At 45.5% G+C, this 23,274-nt stretch overlaps 1 protein-coding gene across 13 annotated transcripts in view; it reads right to left on the reverse strand.

The window, feature by feature from the left end:
* Positions 1-23,274, reverse strand: part of RBFOX1 (RNA binding fox-1 homolog 1) — a 2,034,214-nt gene that overhangs the window by 343,002 nt on the left and 1,667,938 nt on the right. Inside the window, exon 1 of one of the 13 annotated variants that reach the window (XM_038540447.1) lies at positions 22,410-22,870. The exons of the other annotated variants lie outside the window; for them this stretch is intronic. Within the exon in view, the coding sequence (XP_038396375.1) occupies positions 22,410-22,553 (144 nt within the window). The 5' untranslated portion in view covers positions 22,554-22,870. Of the gene's footprint in view, positions 1-22,409; positions 22,871-23,274 lie in introns of those variants that run through there. 13 annotated transcript variants of the gene reach the window in all.

Consider the following 23,274-nt stretch of genomic DNA (forward strand, 5'->3'; position numbering starts at 1 on the left):
TTCTACAAATCACTTTTTTTTTTTTCTGCAAATCAGTCTGGCAAGGTGCCTTTGCCATACACTTTTATAGATACCAGCCTCTGTACAATCTGGCCTGCTATGCAGAACTATTCGTTCTTCCATTTTTCTTTTTCTTTTTCTTTCTTTCTTTCTTTCTTTCTTTCTTTCTTTCTTTCTTTCTTTCTTTCTTTCCTTCCTTCCTTCCTTCCTTCCTTCCTTCCTTCTTCCTTTTCTTCCAATTCAAACTTGCAATGTTACATGTTCTGCAAAATCTTCCCCATGATACCCAGCAGCATGAGCTACACCATCACCTATGTTCTGGAATCACCCTAGCAAGGTACGAGAACCCTGTAAAGTGTGACTGCTCCTCTGGGAGGTAGACTGGCTCAGATGAAGAAGCCTGCCATTCATACATGTTCAACCGATGACTCTGAGGTGGTGACCAGATAAACAAAGTTTCCCAAAATGCTTCCTGGGAGAATGACTGACTGAATAGCTGCTTTGGGAAAATGTGAGTCAAGCTGAGGGTTTGCAGGGGTCTCCAGACCTCTGAGGACTACCTGTATCTCTAAATTTGTCTCAAATGTCCAAGGTAGTGGGGGGAGGGTCCCGGCATAGTAAAAAAAAAAAAAAAAAAAAAAGCCTAAGTCTCAAAGTTGGAGAGGCTGAGTTGGGATGTTGGTTCTGCTGTCTTTGAGCATCTGATCTAGGATAAGATCCTTAGTCCTGAGCCCTAGTCTCCTCGGGGGTGAAGTGACTCAACACCTCCACCTCTTCGCAGGCAGGCTGCTGCCGTGGAATGATCTGGTTATACATGGGTGTTCCTGGCACTTGGAAAGTAATCAAAAAGGTCTGGTGTATTTTTATTTATTTTTTTCCTCAGGTCTTTAGTGTATCTGCGTGAAACTGTTTTCTCCTCATCTCTGTGATATGTCACATTTGCCTTCTCTGGGCCCCACCAGTACCCACAGTGAGGTCTCTGTTGGAGCCTCCTTTCTATCCCTCACTTGGCTGCTTATTGAAGACAGCCCCCCTCCTTCAAAAAGCAGCCACATGCTGGCTCCTCTGGCAGCCTCTCCACCTTCTGCAGCACTCACGACCTAGCCGTCTAGGCCCCTGGAAGACCAGCAGTGATTTGTCCCAGGATGGTAAAGACCTGGCTGGTGACCACATCCAGGTGAGATCCATTTTATCTCTTCTCCCCCATCCTCGATAATTTTGTTTTTTTTTTTTTTTCGTGTCTTTTTCACAGGACTGGACATAGAGCAGATGCTCAGTAAGCACTTGAGAATCACCAGTGGTGTCCACAGGATGAGATGGGGGTTCAGAGAGGTTATGTCACTTATCCGAGTTTAAACTGCAAAATGTGTGCTTTGTCAGTTACCAAGAGCCAGTTTTCCCTTCCCTTCCTTTTTTTTTTTTTTTTTAGTTTCCCCTTCCAAATGCCCCTACTACCTGCTCCATCATCATCAAGAGTGAGCACTCCAGGGCAACAACTTGGGGCAAAGTTGACAAACTCCACTCACCACCCAGACGTGCATTCAAACCCCATCCAAAGCAGGTGAGAATAACATGGAAAGGCTTTACTTTGCATGGACCATTTACCTAGAAGTAAATTCCCTGAGATGCTACATAATGTTATGGTACTGATGCTGGGGACAGACAGATGAGTTCCCACCATTCCCATCAGAGGGGACACCAAAAGCATCCTGATCCTCCACAGGAAAAGCTTCCACAGACTGTGGGTAGGATGTACTGAGACATCGACCAGATGCTCCTCAAGTTATAGCCACTGCCTATGAATCTTCAGTGGGGGACCGATCCAACTGGGTAAGTGACATCCTAGGAAGAGATGCTGTATCCCAACCCCTCTTATGGATTGGTTTGGGTTAATACGTGTAAATGAGTTAATGAATGGAAAGCTCTTACAAGAATGACCAATGCCTGCTAAGCATTCCATCTCACCATGACACCACTATTCCCTCACGGTCTGACACTCCTTGCCTCTCCTGGCTCCTCCTCTTGCAAAAGCACCAGATCATAGTAGTTAAGAGCTCACACTGAGCCATACTGCCCATATGAAAAGCCTAGTTTCTACCAACTGCTAGCTGTGTCTTCTCGTGTAAATTGCCTAACCTCTCTGTGCCCCAGATTCATGATCTAAAAGATAAGAATATTGTTAGTAACCATAACTCACAGGTGGTCTGGAGATTTAAGAAAGAATAACACGCAGACATTTAGCTGAGGGACTGGCTCATAGCAGACACTCATTTAATGGGTGCTGGTAGCTGTGGCAGTGGTAACAGCATTAGCAACAGCTGGTCTGGAGGATCAAACCAGCTCAAATCAGACCTCCCTCAAACCAGGAGTATCAATATCCTTTCTCCTTTCAACCTCTAATAGGTTAAATAAAACAGTGCTTACAAAAGTTAACCTGCCATGTGCCTTCTTATATAAGAGCTTCCCTCCTCCTTCCACACCTCAAACCAAAAATCAAGACACAGGTGCTAACAAGGATGTGTGTGTGTGGCTTCTGTACATAGGAGAGATGGTGCTGAAACCAAAATATGAGAATTTCAATTTTAAGCGAGGGTTTGTGGGGATGATGAAGATAGTGCTTTTGAATCTGGGACACTGGGTCACCCTATTACCTCCAAAAATGGTTATGCAGATGCACAAAGAAAATTCCAGTAGGTCCTGTAAGTGAGGAGACTGCTGATTATCATTAGAAACTGGAACCCCCAGTGGTAGAGGCAGTACCGGGCTCCTCTTGGTTCATTAAGCGCTTCTTGACCTGATTCTCCTCTGAAAGCCAGACTGACTGGCTGAATGAGCAAATCTAAGAATATCAACCCCACACATCATCTCTGCTGAGATCAACAATGCTTCAGGAACCGACCCTTGACCTATCTTGGGATGAATGGCAACTGGGTTTGAGAATTTGTTGACCTTGCTTCAGGCAAACAAATGCTCCCGAGGGACTCTCAGAGTTGGGGATGATAATCAGCCACTCCCCTGAATTTTGCTTTGTACCCTTCCCTGTATCTTCTGCGTCTGTGCTGCAGGTCCCTGCAGGAGCTGGGCACAGGGACACTCCAAATAGCACAATCTCCAGAACTCATAACTGGGCGTCTCTGCCCAAACCCCATGCACATACTCTATTCCCTGTGAACTGGCTGTAACACCTGAGTTCTACGTGCATCCTTCTCTCCTTAGTGACTAAGTGCCTGGACTAGCATCTCCCCATGTGCTCTGTGTAACAGAAGCTTCCTAAGATGCTACCTTGTAAAAAGAACCCCATGACCAAAGAAGTAGGAGAAATTCAGCCTGAAGTCTATCCCTCTTGGGGGTTCATGATGCCCTATTAGCACAGTAAAGCCCCTGAGAGGTCTTGTAAGAATAAAAGAATAGAAACCTGTTTGACCTTATTTGATCCAGAAATTATTAGATGGCCAACAGACCATCTGTCCATCCATCCATCATCCACCCATCCATCCATGTATTCATCTTGCTATGTGATACCTGGCCATTGAGAATTAATTGTCAATCATGTGCAAAGTGCTTTACTCCTTCTTTTTTCTCTTCTACTTCCTCATCTTCATCATCACCATCTTCTTCATCATCATTATCATCAACATCATCATCATCATCACAGTTCCACCATTTGAACAAATACTCAATGCTTACTTTGTGCCAGGCACTGCACCAATTTCATCACATTCGCTCCCTCTGCTTATCCTCTCTATAGCCCTCTGAAATCGATTCTGTTAGGTTTCTTACATTAGAGACGAGAGAACTGAAGCACTGAGAGGTGAAGTGAATGACAAAGGAAATAAGGCTGGTAAACGAGCTGTAGTTTGAACGAGGTCGTCTGGGCCCTGGTTGCTGATTACTCGGTGAAGCCCCTTTCTGGCATGTGACCCCATGTAAGTATTCTAAGAAATGCTGGCCAGGACAAAAGTCATGCTGAGTGGTCTCCTTATCTCCTTCACCCTCAGCACCTCACTCCATCTCAACCACCCCAGTAGGCACTGGAGGCAGAGGGAAGACACACCCAAAGCCAGTACAGAGAGCTGGATGGCACTTGGAGGCTTGGGGAGGGCTGGCCTCCGCTGCCCCAAGACAGGGAATGGAGAAACACCCCCAAGCAGAGGAGGTTCAAGGCACAGGGAAGTGGGCTGGTCACGTGGGAACAGCAGCAAAAAGCAAGCGTGGGTGGAGGAAAGAGAGGAGGGTGACCTAGGAGAAGGAGTGCTGTAGCGATTATCCTACCACCTGCCTTTGCGACGCTGAAGCACCATCTCAACCTCTGGGGCGGGCTTATCCTTGACTCTGTCCCATACTAATAATGCCTCTTCTGGGGCAGAGGGGTGGTTCTTTTTCTAATTCTTCTTCTTTTTTTTTTTTAAGATTTTATTTATTTATTCATGAGAGACAGGGGGAGAGGCAGAGACACAGGCAGGGGGAGAAGCAGGCTCCATGCAGGGAGCCCAACGTGGGACTCGATCCCAGGACTCCAGGATCACACCCTGGGCCGAAGGTGGTACTAAACCGCTGAGCCACCCAGGCTGCCCCCAAAGGGGTGGTTCTTAACTCATATATCTGATGCATGGACCACTCTGAGAATTTGGCCTTCATTCCAGAAAATAGCACATAACTCACAAAATTTTCCATATCATTACAGGGGATTGAAGGCCCCTCTGAAACTCATCCCGGGGAGCCCCGGGATCTCTATCAGATGTTGAAGTGTATGGCCAATGTGTGCTGTGCTTTCGCCAAAGGAAAGGCATGGATGGAGTCAGAATCCCTGAAGTCAGGCTCCTGGTGACAGTTCAGGTGACTGGCCTCCCGTGGAATCATCCTGACGTGCTTACTGGCACCGTGACTTTGAGGACGTCTACCGGCCGCTCGGAGGACTCTCACCGCAACTTGACAGGGATGAGGTTTGCAGAAAGGCAAGAAGGTCAAACAGCTGGGGGAAGTGCTGAGGCATTCCACAATGCAAAACCAAGTCAGACACTGTGGAATCAACTCCCACCCTCAGCTCTCCTGTCCCGATATGAGCGGTTCTCCCAAGTTGGGGCCTGGCTTTCTCTGTTGAGGCTTTCGCCCCCAGCTCCAGGCCAGGCGACAGATACTATCGGACCAGTGAGCTGGTGGGAAGCATGGCAAGGCTCCCACCAGAACCAGCGTTGGGGGACAACAGAGAGGTAGGAAGCATATGCTTGCATTTTCAGAGACTCTGCAGTCTGCGCTTGCAGGCGAGACCGAGTGGTTGGGCCCCAGTGCCGAGCTGGGCCAAGCGCACAGCTGAGCATCTGTGAGGACGGGCCAAGGGGCTGACCGCTGCAAATGGTTTCCTCGCCATGTCATGGCCAGGCAGCTGGTGGCAAGAGTGCCTCCGACAGGTGGGCTTCTCGGCTTACCAGATTAGCAGTGCCCTCTGGGACACTGTGGGAACATCAAAAGAGGAACCACCCTAAGTCACCTCATTTCCTTTCTGATACATATGACGACCTTTCTTTAAATATATCTTGCTCGGCAAACCATACGTAGCATTTAGCATTTGCTAGATACTTTCTCACCGCTGCTTCATGTATCCTCTCATTTCATCCTCATCGTGATCTTATACAGAAAGTCCTGTTATTATCCCTGTGTTACTGAGACACAGAGAGGTTAGGGAACTTGCTCAAGATCTCATACCCTGTGAATGGCGAGTCTGGCTCCAGAGTCACGTATTCAACGGGTGTGCTACCTCTCCAGGAAAGGCACATTTAAAAAGTCTATTTATGTTTTTTTGGCTGATCTCAACCTGACTAATAAAAAGCAAGCTTGCTTATTTGTTGTTTTTATTATTTTATTTATTATTATTTTATTATTTTATTTATTATTATTTTATTTTATTTTATTTTATTTTATTTTATTTTATTTTATTATTTTATTTTAAATAAAAGCAATGTGACCTGTTGGCTAGGAACTCAGAATCCTGGGGCCATACTAAAGTTAGTTTCAAATTCTGGATCTGACGATTCCTGGCTCTGTTGCCCTAGGCAAATTACTTAACCTCTCTGAATCTCAATTCACTCATAAATTTAGAGGTAATAATACTTCCTTTCAAGGCTGTCATGGAGAGTACACTAAGTCATGTAGCCATGTGCTAAAAATATTCCTCGCGCTTGGGTCCACTTTCAGGAGCTTCACGCATGGTGGTTATATTTTAGCATGGTCACCTCTGTTTACACGAATGCCAGTATTTAAGTGACGACTCACTTATTGCTTGCTGGTTGACCCCAAGCATTCCAGCTGCATTGATCAGTAAATTCCCATGGTTGCTTAAGCTAGGTTGAGTTGGGTTTCTGTTCCTTGCAACTAATAGATTCTGAACTAATTCAATAGCGATGGTAAGAACAGTAGACACGCACGTGCACAAAAGGAAGTCAACAGAAGATACCTTTGGCTTCTGTTTTTAAACAAACACGTTTATAGACCTTTCTAAGGGCCAAATGCCATCATAAGCTCTTTCAAAGACTAACTCTTTTAATCTTTTAATAATTCTCTGGTGTTGGTCCTCATAACTGCCCCGTTCTCCAGATGAGGAGGCATAACACAGTTTACATCATTCCTGGCTAGTTGGGTGGGAGGCCCATAGCCAAAGGCCATGTCTGTCTGCCTGCTTCCAAATCCTATTTTCTTTCCTCTGCATGCTTTGCATCACCAAGGATGTTGATGTACTGGCTAAGTAAGGAATCCTGGAAACCTATAGAGGAGCGAGCACCAATAATCAGGTGCCTGCATTATAAACACTGCCTCCGTGCTGAAACCTCCCCTAAGTGAGTCCTAGAAAAAACCTGCATGGGCCGTTAACAAGAATTCCAAGATATCCTTCCAGAGAAATCCCACTGCTGCGGAGCCATGCCAACACAGACTACACAATCTCAGAACTATATTCAGACCCAGAAAAAGAAACATCAACCTGAAATCAACTTACCACTGTCCCTATCTCTTCTTTTGAAATAATATTTGGTGGAGAAATCGGTTTCCCCTTTCTACACATGCTCATAAACTCACTGAGCTGGTTGGTTTTTTTAGGTACTCGTTTTTCTGCACACCCACCTATGACAGATCTGAACAAGTCAGCATTCCATGAAGTATTTACTGTGTTCGTTTGCATCTCCCCCAAGAATACCGAATAGAGTTCAGTGTGGAAATTCACAGATTCCAGGGTGCCTGTTTGTTTTAGGATTACCACCCAGACCTCACTTCCTTGGAGACTCCATGGCTGGCCTCAAAGATGAATGCTCTTTTTAGGACCAAAATAGAACAAAGGGACAAAAGGGAACTGAAGGGTTTAAAATTAGGATAAAAAAAGAAGAAAAAAAAAAAAAAAACTTGGCGCCGGAGTGGCCTTCCTTACCCGTTTAAACTTACCAATGATGCCCAACTTTTAGTGTGGTTTATCCCCATATGTTCCCACACTCCCACTGGGACCTAACATTTGCAGGCGCTATTTATCATTCTGGCTAGTGGTGTGCTCATCTGCCTACCTCGCTAAGCAGCCCTTGTTGTTATTTTTATAATTACTGGGAGTCTTTTTCATGTTACACTCTGCCAGAACTCCGGCTTACCACACACCTGTTATACTCGGAACACATGGAGCGAAGGGGGTGGGTCTGGCAGTGGAGGAAAGGGGAAGACGGCCTTCCTGCTCACTATGAAAAGCAAAATCAAGAATAAAGAAGCAGACCAGAAGCCACTAGGTACCTCCTTTTTTTAAGGGCTGTACTCTGTGCCAGCTTGTTATTCAATAAACACTCTCTGCTCATTGGAGAGTTTGTTTCTTAGAGCAAATGCTGTGCCTTTTTTTTTTTTTTTTTACAAATGGCAACTTATGTAGTCATCACGATGACCAACAATGAATATCATCATCCCCATTTTACAGATGAGAAAACTGAAACAAAGAAAAGTTAAGTCCCTGGACATGAGGGCACACAGATGGCAAGTGGCAGATTGGGAGCACCTCCGAATTCAGGTGTTCCCGTATGAGACTACTGTGCTGCGCTCTAATCACCATCCCTGCCGTCCACAAACGTCATCCTCACCACCGCCAGCACACCTCCTTTGTCACTTCCACCATCATCAGTAACACTGTTATCACCGCCACCCCCGCCAGCACCACCACACCACCCTCACCAGCATCATCATCACTGCCAGTATAGAAGTATTTCTCTGGCTCTTTCCATTGGCTGAGCACTTTGCCGGGTGTTCTACGAACCACCTCATGCCATATTCACAACAACCCCGTGTTACTAGTCCTGTTATCACCTCTACTTCACAAATGTGGAAACTCAGCTTCAGAGAAGTGAAGAAATCTGTCCCAGTAGCTGGTCAGGGGTTCATAAGATCTGTGATGATTTTACGATCCAAAGCCAGTTTTGCCTGACACCTATGAGAATGCGTTTACCTCCTGTACTCCCTTTCCTGGAGGTGGCAGGAGGAGGCACTTCATCACACTGGCTCTCCCCTCCCCTCACCCATCATATTGGAAGTTTGTTGTTAGGCTGTGAGAGACCTACCGTGGAGCTGGGATATGACTTTGCATGTGGTAACTCTACTACCAAACAATGTGCAAGAGCAACTGCTGAGATTCTGAGCTCTGGCCAAGTAACATCGGGGATCTTTGGCCTGACATCTGCTGAAACTGGCCTGTAATTCTCTTGAATGAAGCCCCATGCATCCAGGTCAGTCCCTCCTGAGACGTCACCATCCTCACCAAAGCCCCCAGATGTCTCCTCTGGCATGTTCCATTGGTTCTCCTTTGCCTGAACACCAGATTTGGGGGATGAAGGGGTGCCACAGAGAGTATCAGGCTTGTTTTTCAAAACTTCTTCTCCTGTCCATCTCTTCTGTCAACTCCCAGACCAAGCGATCACCGTGGCACACCTGAATTATTGCTGTGGCCTCCTACCTGGGCCAGGCTTTCAATCTTGTCCCTCTCTAATCTATTCTCCACAAAACAGCCAAACTGGTCTGTTTAAAGGCTAAGTTCAATGATAGTTGTTCTCTGCTTAGAGCTCTTACCATTATTTCTCTTCCCCTTTTAATTCCTTTTGTAATGAAATCCACCCCCCACCCCCACCCTCATCAGTTGTTCTAAGCCACTGTGGTTCTTCTGCCTCTTTCCCTTCACTCCGTTGTGCTCCGGGCTCACTGGCTTCTGCTCTGTTTCCTATGAACCTCTGGCCATGGTCAGGCCAGCATACACACCTTCTGCCTCAGTAGGCCTGCTCTCTGCCACCCCAATCCCCACCTCTGCCCACTTTCTTCATCTCTGCCCACTTCCTCACAGACAGCTCTCTTCATCCCCGAATGCAACTCCCACTGTTTCTTGTGGACCTGACATTTTTTTTTTCTTCTTTCAGAGCATTTGCCACAACTTGCAATACAAATTTGTACAATGGGTGCCTGGTTATTACCTGTCTTTCCCAGAAGCCTGTAAGCTCCATGAAGGAAAATGAAGTTGGTTTCCTTGTCTATGTACCCTCGGTGACTAACCCAATTTCTGAGGCAGAGCAGAGGCTAAATAAATATTTGTTGAATGAATGAGCAAGTGAATTAATTATTAACCAATTACTTAAGTGAAGGGATGAGGTCTGATTTAATCATTATGGATGTCGCACACTTTGCTATAGACAACTCGATACATCTTTCATAAATAGATCATGAAGTATACGGAACATTTTATAAATGGTTAAAAACAGCATATCTCTTCTCCCATAGGATCAGATGAACTCTCAAAAGTCTGTCTTATGTGTAAGCCTCTAGTTGTCTTATGTAATATAGTAATTGCTGGCTTGAATTAAAGACATCATTATTTTGGAGAGTTGTTCTTTTTCTGATATAAAAAGTGAAGGATCCATCCCTCATAGTAACATCATCTCCTTGGCATGCTACATGATTAAGGAGGAAATGTGATTTTATTTTTTGAGAAATTGATATTTTTCACAAAGCCAAGAGGAGCTATCAGAATAAAGGGATGTTTATTTGGGTGAATCACCAGCTTTGCACAAGTCCCAAGTGCTAATTGCATAATGGGTCTTTACAAAATGCCATAATATGGGTTCGGCTGGTTTCTCTGTTTTCGGTTTGAAAAATAGATTGTTTAATAACCCATCAAAGCTATATGTAAACCAAGTAAACAATAGAGCAGATGTTGACTGCTGTCTTGTGCCTCGTAGACATAATTAAAGACAATGAGACACTCTCAGAGTCCTATAAGAGAGGACAAAGGCAAACACAAAAAATCAGTACAATATAAATGTAAACTGCATTTGCTGGACACCTGCTTTCTTAGTCCAAAATGCTGTCTCATATTTCCTGTGATGAAAAAATTTTGTAACATTCTCTATTTACTTATGTAAATATGTACATCCTGTCCTCTACTTTTCAGGAAGACAAGACTATAAGAGTTAGTCTTTTCAACTGAGTATTCACCTAAATTTCATTATGGCTAAGACCCTACACAGTTTCCAAAAACATTTTTAATTTTCTCATAAGCATAAATGTGAATAAGAACCAGTTAGCCAAAACTTCCCACATTTATAAAAGCAAATTCAAGCCCTGGTTTGGGTAGGGGTCAACTGGGGCTCTATTCAGTAGTCATAGCATGCACTCTTTCATACATTTTTTAAGAATTCGACCAAATTGACATGTTTATTTCCTGAAAGCCTCACATATCTTTTTTTTATTTTATGTCAGGCACATTTCCTAAAATCACGATTTCACCCTATACAAAAAAAACAATCCTATTGGATAGAATGCTTAAAGTATCATTCCAATTTTCTAAATATTCTGCTTTTTTTTTTTTTCCCTCAAACTCCTACTCAGATTTCTGTTAGGTTTTCAGTGCTTAGTTCTACAGGGGGAAAAAAAAACATAACCACACACGAAATGTAATGCATGATATAATTAAGAGAACGCAAGCACAATTAAAAAGAAAAAAAAAACCCAAAACACAGGGCTTTTCTCCGCAAATATCTTAAAAGAGGCATTGAACATTCAATATACCATTTGATTATATCATTTTTTTTCCCTTTTAATTAGAGAGAAAAAAAAATCTGAGGTTAAAATCAGTTTTCTGTGGCTTACAAGACAGGAGAAACTTTCCTTGATCTAGAATCCTCAATTCGGAAAAACAAATGTCCTCACTCATTTTCAAAACAAAGCAGCATTCTTTTTCTATGAATAACTGAAGGTGTTTTTTTATAAGCCTCAAAAATCCCATTGTTTGAAGAACACCTGAATTTCCTACTGATTTGTAGCAAATAGTGGTGCTTCTTCTGGTACCTCCTGGCTCCCTTGTCTGTTGTTTTTGATGATACAGAAGGAAGGGGGATTCTAATGTGATCTTGCATCTCTTTATGCTAATAAAATGGTGTCAGCCCATTTTCACTGACAACACCATAAAGCATAAACACCAAATGGGAAACAAATAGGGCCCTGATAACACTGTGAAACGGACCAATCAACCCTGAAGCACCTAAGATAGATGGCACCCCTCCTTCATTCATTCTTTATAGAAAGGCAGTGAAAATGTCCCTAGGTGAATCTGATTACACACACACACACACACACACACACACACACACGCATGCACACACACAGGCGCGCACACGCACACATGATCTCTGAAGCTCAGGAAGGTTGTAAAGCACTAAATTCTTTTGATTTATGGAGCAGCCTGCACTGCATTGAGCAGAACAGCATGGCAAGCCGGGACCCCACTCCCAGAAATTCCTTTATTAACACGACCAGGCCCCGCAAGTGAACAAAAGCAGTGGTGCGGGGTGTATAAATCATTAATACGGTGCCGGGCAGTGACTGCATTTCCTGTGTTAGTTGGAGAGCTCCTCAGCACAACGGGGATTTGGGGATTGGAATTGGCTGCGGAGAAATGCACTCCATCATTCTCGGAGTGGAAGATTCCCAACAGCCCTGCGCTCTCTCCTCTCCCATTCCCCAAGTCTGGAAGCCTCAGTGTGTGCTGCGATTCATCCAACCGTATTCCTCATGACTTAAAACTACAATCGTGAAAATCTTCAGAGTTGAAAGACCGCCCGACTCTTTCCCCTTCTGACAAGTTTTGCTTTTACAAGAGAAAAGAGCCACGAGGATGCTGTCAGGTGGAGCAGTCTCAGGGCAGCGATGGCCCAGCAGAGGCCCGGGTAGGTGGCACGGAGCCCGTGGCCTGCACAGCCCGGGGAGGCTGCGGGAAAGGGCAGAAGGACGGGCGCAGGTGTCGGTTCCAGGGCCAGGCTGGCTGCCTTTACACACCAGCCCTGCTACCTTCAGGTCTGCATCTCAAAAAACGAAATGATTCCCATCGACTCCCCAGAGGCCTCTTGTGGGGGATTAAATGAGGTAATCCCTGTAGAAGTGCTTGGTACTGCGCTTGTCACGTAACACTCCATAAAAGTTATTGATTATTTCATTATTTTCATTATTTTATTATGATCATCATCACCGTAAGGGTGGCTGCATTCTCTCTGGTTACCTAAATGGGCTTTCCACGCAGCATCTCCTCTTGCTTACCGAGGAGCCCTCACTTTTTGAATGGAACCAAAAGGAGACTTAAAAAGAGAGAAAAGAGAAAGACAGTTCTCCAGAATCCTGAGTCACATGCTCTAAATGGAGACCCCCAGTGGAAGGTTGTGCCATTGCACCATGAAGGAAAGAATTTCTCCCCTCAGCCCTTCCTAGTTGAACTCCTCACTGCAAATGAGTAGGGGGGAAAGGGAGGGGGGCATGGAGGATGAAAGAAAAAAGAAAATAAAAGAAAAGAAGAAAAGAAAAGAAAGGAAAGGAAAGGAAAGGAAAGGAAAGGAAAGGAAAGGAAAGGAAAGGAAAGGAAAGGAAAGGAAAGGAAAGAAGGAAAAGAAAGAAAAAGGAAAAGAAAGAAAAAGTAAAAGAAAGAAAAAGGAGAAGGAAGAAAAAGGAGAAGGAAGGAAGGAAGGAAAGAAGGAAGGAAGAAAGAAAGAAGCAAGCATAGTTTTATACAGATCTTTGATTTGAAAGAGCTTATCAGAGGGTTCAAGCAGAGACAACAGATCCAAAGCAAAGTCATTTGCAAGAGGCACCTTGGCATTTCTAGAAATTCTAGGAGTGGCCCGGAGGAAGACAGATTTAAAACTAGAAGTCCCACACCTTGCTCTTATGCTTCATTAGGAAGAGGACGAGTGGTCAGATGGCAGCAGGACACGTGCTTCCTCTCACTGGAAAGATCCAGGGTCTGAAAATGCACGTGCAACTGGGACAGGCCACCCTGAGAGTGGGGGTCTGTCCAGGTGCCAGAGCACCCAGAAGGGCTGTAGCAGGCCCTCAGTGCACTCAAGCTTAGGGGAAGAAACTTCGGCGTGTGCCCAAGTCCCCTGCGTCACAGAATAATGACATTCTGAATGGAAATAAATGAAGCCCCTGTAGTGTGATTTTGTCAGCTTTTGAAAGTAAATAACTTTGCTACTGACAAGAGCTAGACAATTTTTATTTTCCTTCCTCCTGTCACAGAGCATTAATTGAGCTGTGCAGCCACATTACATCCAACACCACCCGCAGGACTGACAGTTGACAGCAAGAGGAGGGAGAAGGCCCCCAGAACAGGTGGGAGGGACCAAAGAACCCAAGGGAGACCCTCCCGGGACTCCTCGCCTGTGCGCACTGATCGTGTGGATTGGGAAGAAATGGAAAAGAAAAATTCATACCCGGCTTCAATACACAGATGCTACTTTTCTTTGACACATTCATTCATTCAGTCATCTCTTTAACAAACATGGAGTGACCGCTCCCTGCGTCCAGGCACTGTGCTAAGTTTGAAGATCTGTATCATCCTTAATCTTACAAATGACCCTGTGAAATGGTTATTACTGCCTTACTTTTTCTGAAGAAGTAACTAAAGCCCCAAATCAAGTAAAGCATCCTGCTCTTTGCTCGATCCAGTCGGATCAGCGAATTGAATAACACAGTTGGGATTAACCTCTCAGCTCATGACTTCTATCCTAAAGACACTCTAGAGACACCAATATTTAAACTCTGCTTTGGGGGGTAGCTGACACCAACTGGTTGTAAAAGGATGTGGGTTTCTCCTCTGAATTTTGCAAGACCCTTGAGATGGACAGCTGGATATGCCCCCAAACTAGGAATCGTGGACCTTGGACCTTCGTTCTGTTTTTAGCTGTTGATAAATTGTTTCCCATTAATGAAAGACTCATCTTGCGGGGGAGAGATCTCTCAGCTCTCGGCCCTTCCCGTGCCCGAGACCAGAGCTTGCCCCATTCCTGGATTCAGGCAAAGCAACACAGAGCAGAGCTACTGAAGGGAAGAGTAGGGATCTATCTGCAGTTGTTTTTGATAAGGAGAATCCAGTCCTCAAGGTGAATCCTGGGCAAACATCAAATGCCCCCTCCCCCCCCAAAAAAAGGCTCATTAGGACTAAACCTTTTGTGCATTTACTCATCAGTACTGGGGAATCTGAGGCACTTAAATTCTACAGCTGCCTTTACTTTGTTTCAGAGCTGCAAAGGGGGAAAAAAGTCATTACATCCCTGGGAGCACACTCTACCCTGAATGCTTTTCACTCTGGCTCCAATTCCTAATTTTGATTCTGTGTTTAAACACAACATAAAGAACAGGATCAACATAGGCCCAGGCTGCTCTCACCTAGAGCCTGGTCAAGAGTTAGAGATCACCACACACCACACCCCCTTCCTCAAACCTATCATCTCAAAGCCCCCTACACGCTGTTCTGAAAGCGTTAAATATAGGGTCATTCTCCTTTACCTTGTTCTCTGGCAGCTGCCCTGCCAGAGTGGAGCAGATGACACAAAGCAGATAACTGGAGTCTTGCTCTTTGCAAATGGGTCAGGGGAGGAATGAGTAATTCCAGGCCAGACGTGACTGGGGATTCCTAGGAAATCCAATGGACAAAGCCAGTGTTTCCCAAAGTGTGGTCCTACATTGATGGTTCACAAAATGGCATGTGGATTCGCAACTTCATGGCCCCTCCGTGAGGACAGAGGCCTCTGCTTGCTAAGAAAATCTAAAAGAGCCACTGGCACCTATTAGTTCAATGAATATAGAATGAACAAATGAATGAGTGAGTGAATAAATATTTCAAAGAACATCGGAAAAAATAATATCCTAGCTGTGATTCTATGACATTCATTTATTTCTCCCTTTTCAGCTTGGCCAAGTCTACTTTTAAGTTCAAAATATGAGTTAATTTTAAAAATATTAAGTAGATGATACTACTTTGTTTATAATGTGGATGAGTGGATTGGTAAAAATGTGGAAGGGAATGCTTAAATGCCTGAACCTTGAGAAATGCTGGACCATAATTATTATTTTCAGCGTAAGAAGCCCAGTATTGCAAGCACTTCGATGAGGTTTTATCAACAGGCCTCTCTCTTGGGGTGCCATGATGGGGGGGCCTTCCTGATGGCTTCCATCGAAACCTACTCTTCCAACCTCTGACCCACAAAGATGTTTCCAAATGTTCCATGGGTTTCTCCACAACTCAGGGGCGGTTTCCTCTTATCTATTCAGAAGGCATTCATTTCTATCCTTTCTCCTTCCCACTCCAATCATTTCAGCATGGTGCCAGACGATAACAGCCTGTGAAACACCAGCACACGACCCACTTCCACCACAAGCTGCCTCCCTCTGCCTCTTGGCTCATATACCCCCTTTTGCTCCTTAGGCTTCCACACCTGTCCTTCTCCATCCCTGGAGCACGGATCTCAACTAATCAGTCACCTAATGCTCTCTTATCCCTTGCTCTGGAGAATCATCATCTCCTTCCTGAGACCCCTGGTGGCCCACCCATCAGAAAAGCCCCAATAGCCCCCACTGCCCCCACTTACAGTGTATGCACCACCCTATTTGTCTCCAGTAGGGCACTCTCCACCATCTGAAAATGCCCTCTTGATTCACTTAACTTGTATCATCTGTTCTTTTTCCAGTGGAACGCCTGCTCCGTGGTGGCAGGGACCTTTCCTAACTGATTTGCTGCAATATTCTCAATGCCTGGCAAAAATGTTTTGCATGGCCAAATGAAAGAATGAATAAAAGGACTGAATGTGTATTGATATAGATCTCTAGAAAGCAAGGACAATCACTGCCTCCCTTTGCTTATAAGGTCGTAGAAAGTCCAAACACGCACATGCATTTGTTCATTCCTCGCTTTATTATTTCATTGAACAACAACTACGTATCAGGCTTACTCTAGGCATCGTGGGTAGAGAAGTCTCTGCGGATGGAAAAGTTTCTGCCATCTTGCTGCTTATAGTCTAACAGGTCAGAAAAAAAGCATAGCAAAAGCGCTCTGTAAGTGTCTGGGACTGAGCAAATACAAGAAATGTAAGGTAACAAGAGAGGAATTGGAAGTGGGAGCCTAGGCAATGGAAAATAGTCATCTGCTTTTTTTCTCAGCCAGGACCAATGGATCAGGGCCACACTACGCTGGAAGATCATAAGTAGCAGGGTTTTCCCCAAACCCTGCCAGAAAGTTCCAGCCATAGAAGTTCTTTCCTACCCCTACGCCTGGCCCAGGGATTGGATTTGGGGCTCCTTGGGAAAGTGTGTTCTCTGAGTCTCTCCCCGCAGGGGCGGCCTACAGGTTTGCTGCTCATTTCTCCAGCTCGCTTGCATTCAGCATAGTTGAAGGGCCAGGGCCAGGGCCCTCCTGAGCTATTGTGCCTGAGAGCTGACCCTGTTTGACACAGCCTCTCTCAATGGGGCCAGAGCATCATGCAGACAGCCACAGGCCAGTGCTCAGCCGGGCAAAGTTCTCTCGGGGAGCTCCCGGAAATAGGAAACTTTATCGATGAATGGAACTTTCTTTGCTTTTCTTAATTGAATTAAACAGCACACTGGGACACCTCTCTCCGTCCATTAAAAAGGTCTCTGCAGATGGGGCAATTACGCCCACGCTTTGTCAGCTCTGCCTCATTCAGGGGATGACATCTCCTGCGCATCAACCAGCCCCCTTAGGCCCCGACGCACCAACCTGATTTTATTTACAATGCTGCAATGTCTTTCTCTTCCAGAAGACTATTATTTGCCTGACAAACTACACTGTTTTTACCCGGCCAATATGAATAAACACGCATTATGTTTTCCTCTTGGGGGCAGAGAGCCTGGTTAAATGAATCAGAAAACCCTAAACAAAAAAAAAAAAAAAAAAAAAAAAGATCGTCTACCCTCAGTCCATCAGCCACCGGACAATTACTCAAGGGCCAGCTGTAAGGAAAACAGATGGCGCGTGAGCACTAATAACATGGGCTTCCTCCACTTGGGCAGAGGCAGAAACGCAGCCGCTTGTATGTTCTGACACGGAGACCGCCGCGAAATGGCAGGCAGAGCTGCCGATCGGCGCAGGACTCGGGTCTGCAGGCTAGCAGATGCTTACGGTTTCCACCGGTGGATGTCGAATTAGATAATCCTAAAGCAGAGGCAACCCAAGTCCCCCTACAGTCTGCACACCGCCCCCCGCATCCCCCACCCTAGGTTCCTCCAAAAATGGGAGAGATCTGGGAGGAACCACCAGCCAGCCCACCTGAGATACAGGGCTTATCAGGCTAATGAGAGCCCAACAGCTCAGGCCTTGTCTCCTTTGTGGGGAAAAAAAAAATCAGGGAAATCAGGAGGACTGGTTACCTGGCCAAATTATGACACAGGATCTCTCCAGGAAAGAGACATAGGGGCCTATGTTCTATGGGACAGTCACCCAGGCCTAGAAGTGTGCTCACTCCAGCCACTTAAATTCCTTAAACAATTCAGACATGAAGATAATCTATCCTAATTCTTTTCTGCGTTATTGACACTATTGACTACCCCCAATCCACAGCACAATCTAATAAATCAACAAGGGATTAAGCCAAGAAGAAAGAAGGTGATAAAATGCCATTTGGCCCCCTATAAATCATCAGACAGAGCAGCGCGAGGTAAGTAACTGGAATGAGAATTGAACTTTTCCACGAGGCCATAATTGTTATGGCCCACCTAACGTTGCCCAAATTTATAACCGTGGCTGGTGCACGGGGGCCATCCCCCCTCCTACGGCCTTACTCCCAGAGCCCACCTTCCCTGTGACTCTGCTCTGAGCACCACTTTCTAATTAAAGACAGAAAGGGTTGATATGCAGGTTTCACTTCAATTGCTTTCGATCTGAAGATGTCCACAGTGAGCAATGGCTTCATTTACCAGGAATTACCCTTTGTACAAACCACTTCACTATTTAAAACAAACCACATGGATCATCATTAAGTGGGAAAAATTGCCAATCTTTGGATATTGACAGTGGCATGGCCCACTTTAAAGGCCCCCCCCCCCCTTTTAATGTGGATTTTAAGCATTTGACTTGTTTTTAAATTTAGGCTGATAAAAAGGTTCTGAGTGAATAAGATTTGACAGATGAGAAGCTTTCTTTGAACAGGAACTGGGAGACACTGATGGTGGTGTAGAAATAGGGAAAACTAAGTTAATATGCTACTTATCCTCTTTCAGGGAGTTAGAACTCTGTGTGAATCACAGCTCTGGACACGATCTGACATGCACAGTGCGTCAGAAAACAAACCTCGTCCACTCTGTCCATAGCCTTGCCATACCTCAGCATGTGACGGATGCTCTTTGGTGTGCAACCTGTGACTTAAGATGGGAAGGCATCTCTAGAGTTTTGTGGTGTGTGTGTGTGTGTGTGTGTGTGTGGTTGTTTTCTGTTTCTCCATGAAAAACAAACACATTCTTTTCTGACCCAGCTTGTAGAAATCTCCCCAGATTTGGGATCCGTATTCAGAATTTCCCCTCAAAGCAAGGATATTTAAATAGATACCCACTTTGAAACCCTGAGAAGAGAGTCTGTATCGGGCATATGTGGGTTTGCAGTTCTTCTTCCGTGGGAGAAGATTTGCCATCAAAGGAGACACCCACTAAAGCCACTCCACTAAAGCCACTGCAGTGTATCACGAATGGAGGCTGAAGCAGGGACTTGCCCTGGACAGCAAGATCGAAGCCAGAGGCTAGTGCTTGCCTCTTCTTTCCACCTGAGAATGGTCTACAAGTAGCACGAGATAGATGCTATAAACCAGAGGTATACAGGTATGTAGGTACACGTGTGTACATATTGTGCATAGGCACATGATGGCATCATTGGATTTGATATCTATCCCATCTTGCAATTCCAAACTGTAGTACCACCTCTGGTGTTAAGAGAGAGGAGAAAGATTTAAAAAGAAAGAAGGAAACCACAACTGTAGGGAAATATCTATCTAAAGCAGAGTTACTGGGGAATATAAATAAATGACACAGAATCAGTCAAAGAATTTAAGCACTGCAGTTGCCTCTTCTTTGGTCTGAATAAATAAGTTCTTTGTGGCAAAAGGGTTATGTCATTCTCCCTGGTTCATTCACAGTAGACTTAGGGGTTGGGGTATCCCAACTGATTTTTGTTTTTATGAACTGTCTCAGGAACAAATCTGGGAGAGTTTAGGAAGAAAGGCTGGAGTTGTGGCATGGCTGAGTCAAAGAAAGCAGATGATGAAGGGATTTTCCTTAGATATTAGATGAGAGGTAAGTGCCATATGAACTTCATTTCAGGAGAATACATTTCCGTGAAGACGCGGTGGCCTCTGATCAGAGTGTGTGCATTTATAAAACAGAATGATAAAGCCTCCAAAATAAGATCATTGTGTTTTAATTATTTTCTTATGTAACTGGTGATCTGAAATGACAAAGAATCAGGAAATAGGATTATTTCTAAATAATAATAAAATAAAATCTTTCTTATAAGGGCGTTATTTATTACAGACGTTTCCTGATTCATCCATCTGATCAGTATACTCTGAGGGTACACATTAGCCCTCTGATCATCGAAATTAAATAGAGGTACAGTCTATAGAGATAGCTATAGATTAACAGCAGATAGGAAATAAAGTGGGGATGTATGGATAGAAGACAACGTATAGATGGTATCAGTAAGTGGTCTGTGGAGACTGAAGGGAACTACTTCACACCCTCCATCAGCCAATTGTCCAGACTGCTCCATAAAAGCAATGACAGGAGACTTCTACACAAACCGTCATGGCAACACCGAGGGGTAGAGATGACCTGAAGGTATGGCTCTCCCACCCTGACCATGAGCCTTAGGCAGGGTGGGAGGTGTGGCTAGAAAACCCGATTCTCAACCAGACAGGCAAAAATAATTGTCTGCCTGTACTGTACTTTAGGCATTTAGTGAAACTCAGAAAAAATACACGCGTGCACACACACACATGCATACACACACATCGCCTTCTGATGCTGTGTCACAGTATCCTTTTCTCAACACTTTCCCTGAAAGCCTTACAAGCCCTTTCTGGAGGGGAGGGGGGCGCATCCCAAAGCACATTTCAAAACCCACCTCCATCTATCTTCATATGGAGCCACGATGCTGCTTTAGTCACTTCTAAATATTTGTTATGGCTGCCAACATTCCCTCTGAGCCTCCCCTTTTCTGGGCAAGAGTGTTTTCCCTCCTAGAAGAGACTGCCTGGAGGATGCTGAGGACATCTGCATTTATCCCATGGGCTTGTCCTTTTCATGGCAAGAATAACCTCTCACTCAAACTCCCTGCCTTCTCTCCTAAGTTGTGCCTAAATGAGCAAGCCAATTTAACAATCTAGAAGGATGAAACATCAATTTATTAAAAAAAGAGTAGTACACAAAGAAACAGTGAGAACACCGAATACCTATGGCACTGTACTTTTAAGTGATGCTGTTCAAATTAATTAATAAATAACATGAAAGAAGCGAACAGAGGAGGCAAAAGATCAACCCATATTAATAATTTGATTCAATTCAATTGAGGCTTAGCATTTGTAGAAACGCTCATTAGGCTACTCTTCTGGTGGGTAACTGGTGTAAAACACACACACACACACACACACACACACACAGAGGCATTCATAGCAAAAGTACAGAGAGGGTAAAAGCAGATGAATCATATAATATGTTACCAATAGGCTCTTGGGAGATGTTTCCTGGCACAATTTACTTAATGAGAAATGGAATAAAACAATATTTAAAAGGATAAACCAATTTGTTACTAAGATATTCAAACAACAAAAAGAAAAGGCTGTTCTCCAAAAGACTTCCAAACAGAAAATATGCCTTAGAAACATTCTCTGGAGGCAACCAACTTGATAACAAATTACCCAAATGTTCCAAACCGAATTTTGGCATCTTACAAATACATATATTCCTACAACACAGACTGAAATTGAGGGGTCTTTGGAGAAGGAGGCCCCTCTGAACACTTGTGAAGGAAGTTTTGTCAGCTACAACCACACACAGTTAACAAATGGTACTCTTAAAGGGGGTCCCTCGAAAAACAGATAAAATGACTACAACCTCGGTTAACTCTTCACAGAACAGGACGGCGATGCTGGGAAGGGAACAGGACTCTACCTTCGTGACAAAATCCTCCTAACCCTGCCCATTCACATGGACAGCCTCTGCCCAGAGACAGACAGCTGGACCCGTCCCCTCACCAGGCGACGTGGGGCTGCTTCCCAAGCCCAGCAACCGATTTAGGCAGCAGCCCTCCTAGTAAAGAGGGAAAGACAGTGAGGGTCCAAGGGAAACACCCAGAGAAAGAGCGAGAGGGACACAATGAAAGATTCCGACATGTACACAGAATGGAAAATAAAACAAACAGAATCCCTCAATAAGACCATTAAGGGGGAGTGGAGGAGGGAAGGGAGAAAAAAAAAAAAAAAAGCCTTTACACATGCCAACAAAGACAGCATCCTAAACCACTGCCTTCATCACAGCATGGCCAGCGAGTTTGGAGGCAGATTCCAGGGCTGACACGCTCCAGAAACCCAAAGGCTCAGATCCCAAGCGGACTGAATAAAGCACAACCCAGACAAACTTAAGAAAACAAAAATACTGAGCACACACACACACACACACACACACGCATACATGTTTTTTTTTTTTTTTAATTTTTTCCCCTCACTCTCTCTTAAAACAGCTAAATTCAAACTCCAGGCATGCGAGCGCCTCCACACAGATCCAAACTCTCAGCATCAAAGGGTCTTAGACACTCAGGCCGCCACCGGACCGCAGAAACCAGAGAGATGGCAAGTCAGAAAAAGGCAGTTTTAAACTCCCAGGCACCCAGGCTCTGAATGGGGCAAAGTGTGCAGAGAGGTGCAAAGCCAGCGGGGCGCGGGCGCAGGGAGCCACCCCTCCCCCCCCCGAAAGCACAAGCCCCCTCCCCACCCACCCACCCACCCAAGGTGCAAAGGCACAGCCCAGTGCTGCCCGTACCCAGTCCGCCGAGCCCGGGAGGCAGCCACCGAGGGAAGAGCGCGCCTTACCTGCTGTAAGTACATAAAAGTCAAGGCACACGAGAGCTGGGGACACATGCCCACGTTGGGGAGCGCCACGCAGGTGGCCCCCGTCAGAGGATGCTGCATCGTGTCTCTCTGGCGCCCGCCGAGCACGAGTGGGGACGCTCGCATGCAACCACGCCGCTCTTTGCACTGGTCGCTACAATTTTTTTTTTTTCCTCCTTTTTAATTCTGCTGATTATCTAAGTCAAAACCCGGTGGCCGTCCCTCCTCTGCTCGCTCTCCCTCCCCCCGCCGCACCCGCGCGCGCCAGTCCCTCCTCGCTGGCTTCCTTCCCTTCGGGTTTTGCTAGATGGTGGCGTTCATCTGCCTCCAACTAAGACACTCGAGAGAGAGGAGAGAGAGAGAGAGAGAGGGAGAGAGGAGAGAGGGGGCCAGGAAACTATTTTGGGGCCGCGGTGGCTGTGCCCTTTCCCCGGCCTGTTGGGCCTGCTTTCCGATGCCCCGAAAAGTGGACAGTGCCCCCCACCCCACGCGCCCACCCCCGACCCCCTCCCCAACCCGGAAGATGACAAGCACAGGCAGAGGCAACTTGTAGGGAAGGGGGAGAGGGTGGATGCCCTCCTGGAGATGCAGGGGGTGGGGTGGGGGGTGGGGGAGAAAGCTAGGGGCCAGAGAGAGAGGGAGAGAGAGGGAGGGAGGGGAGAAAGGAGAGAGAGAGAGAGATTTGACTCACACTGAGGCTCACTCCGTTGGTGCTGATGCTGCGCGCCTCCTCATTTGTCAAATGGGTCCAGGGGCAGGGTTGCTTTTTTTTTTTTCCCCTCCCCTCTGCCTTTTTTTTTTTTCCCTCTCTCTCTCTCTCTCTTTTTTTTTTCCTCCCCTCTAAAAC

This window comes from Canis lupus, chromosome 6, assembly GCF_011100685.1.
Source record: "Canis lupus familiaris isolate Mischka breed German Shepherd chromosome 6, alternate assembly UU_Cfam_GSD_1.0, whole genome shotgun sequence".
Classification (NCBI taxonomy): domain Eukaryota; kingdom Metazoa; phylum Chordata; class Mammalia; order Carnivora; family Canidae; genus Canis; species Canis lupus.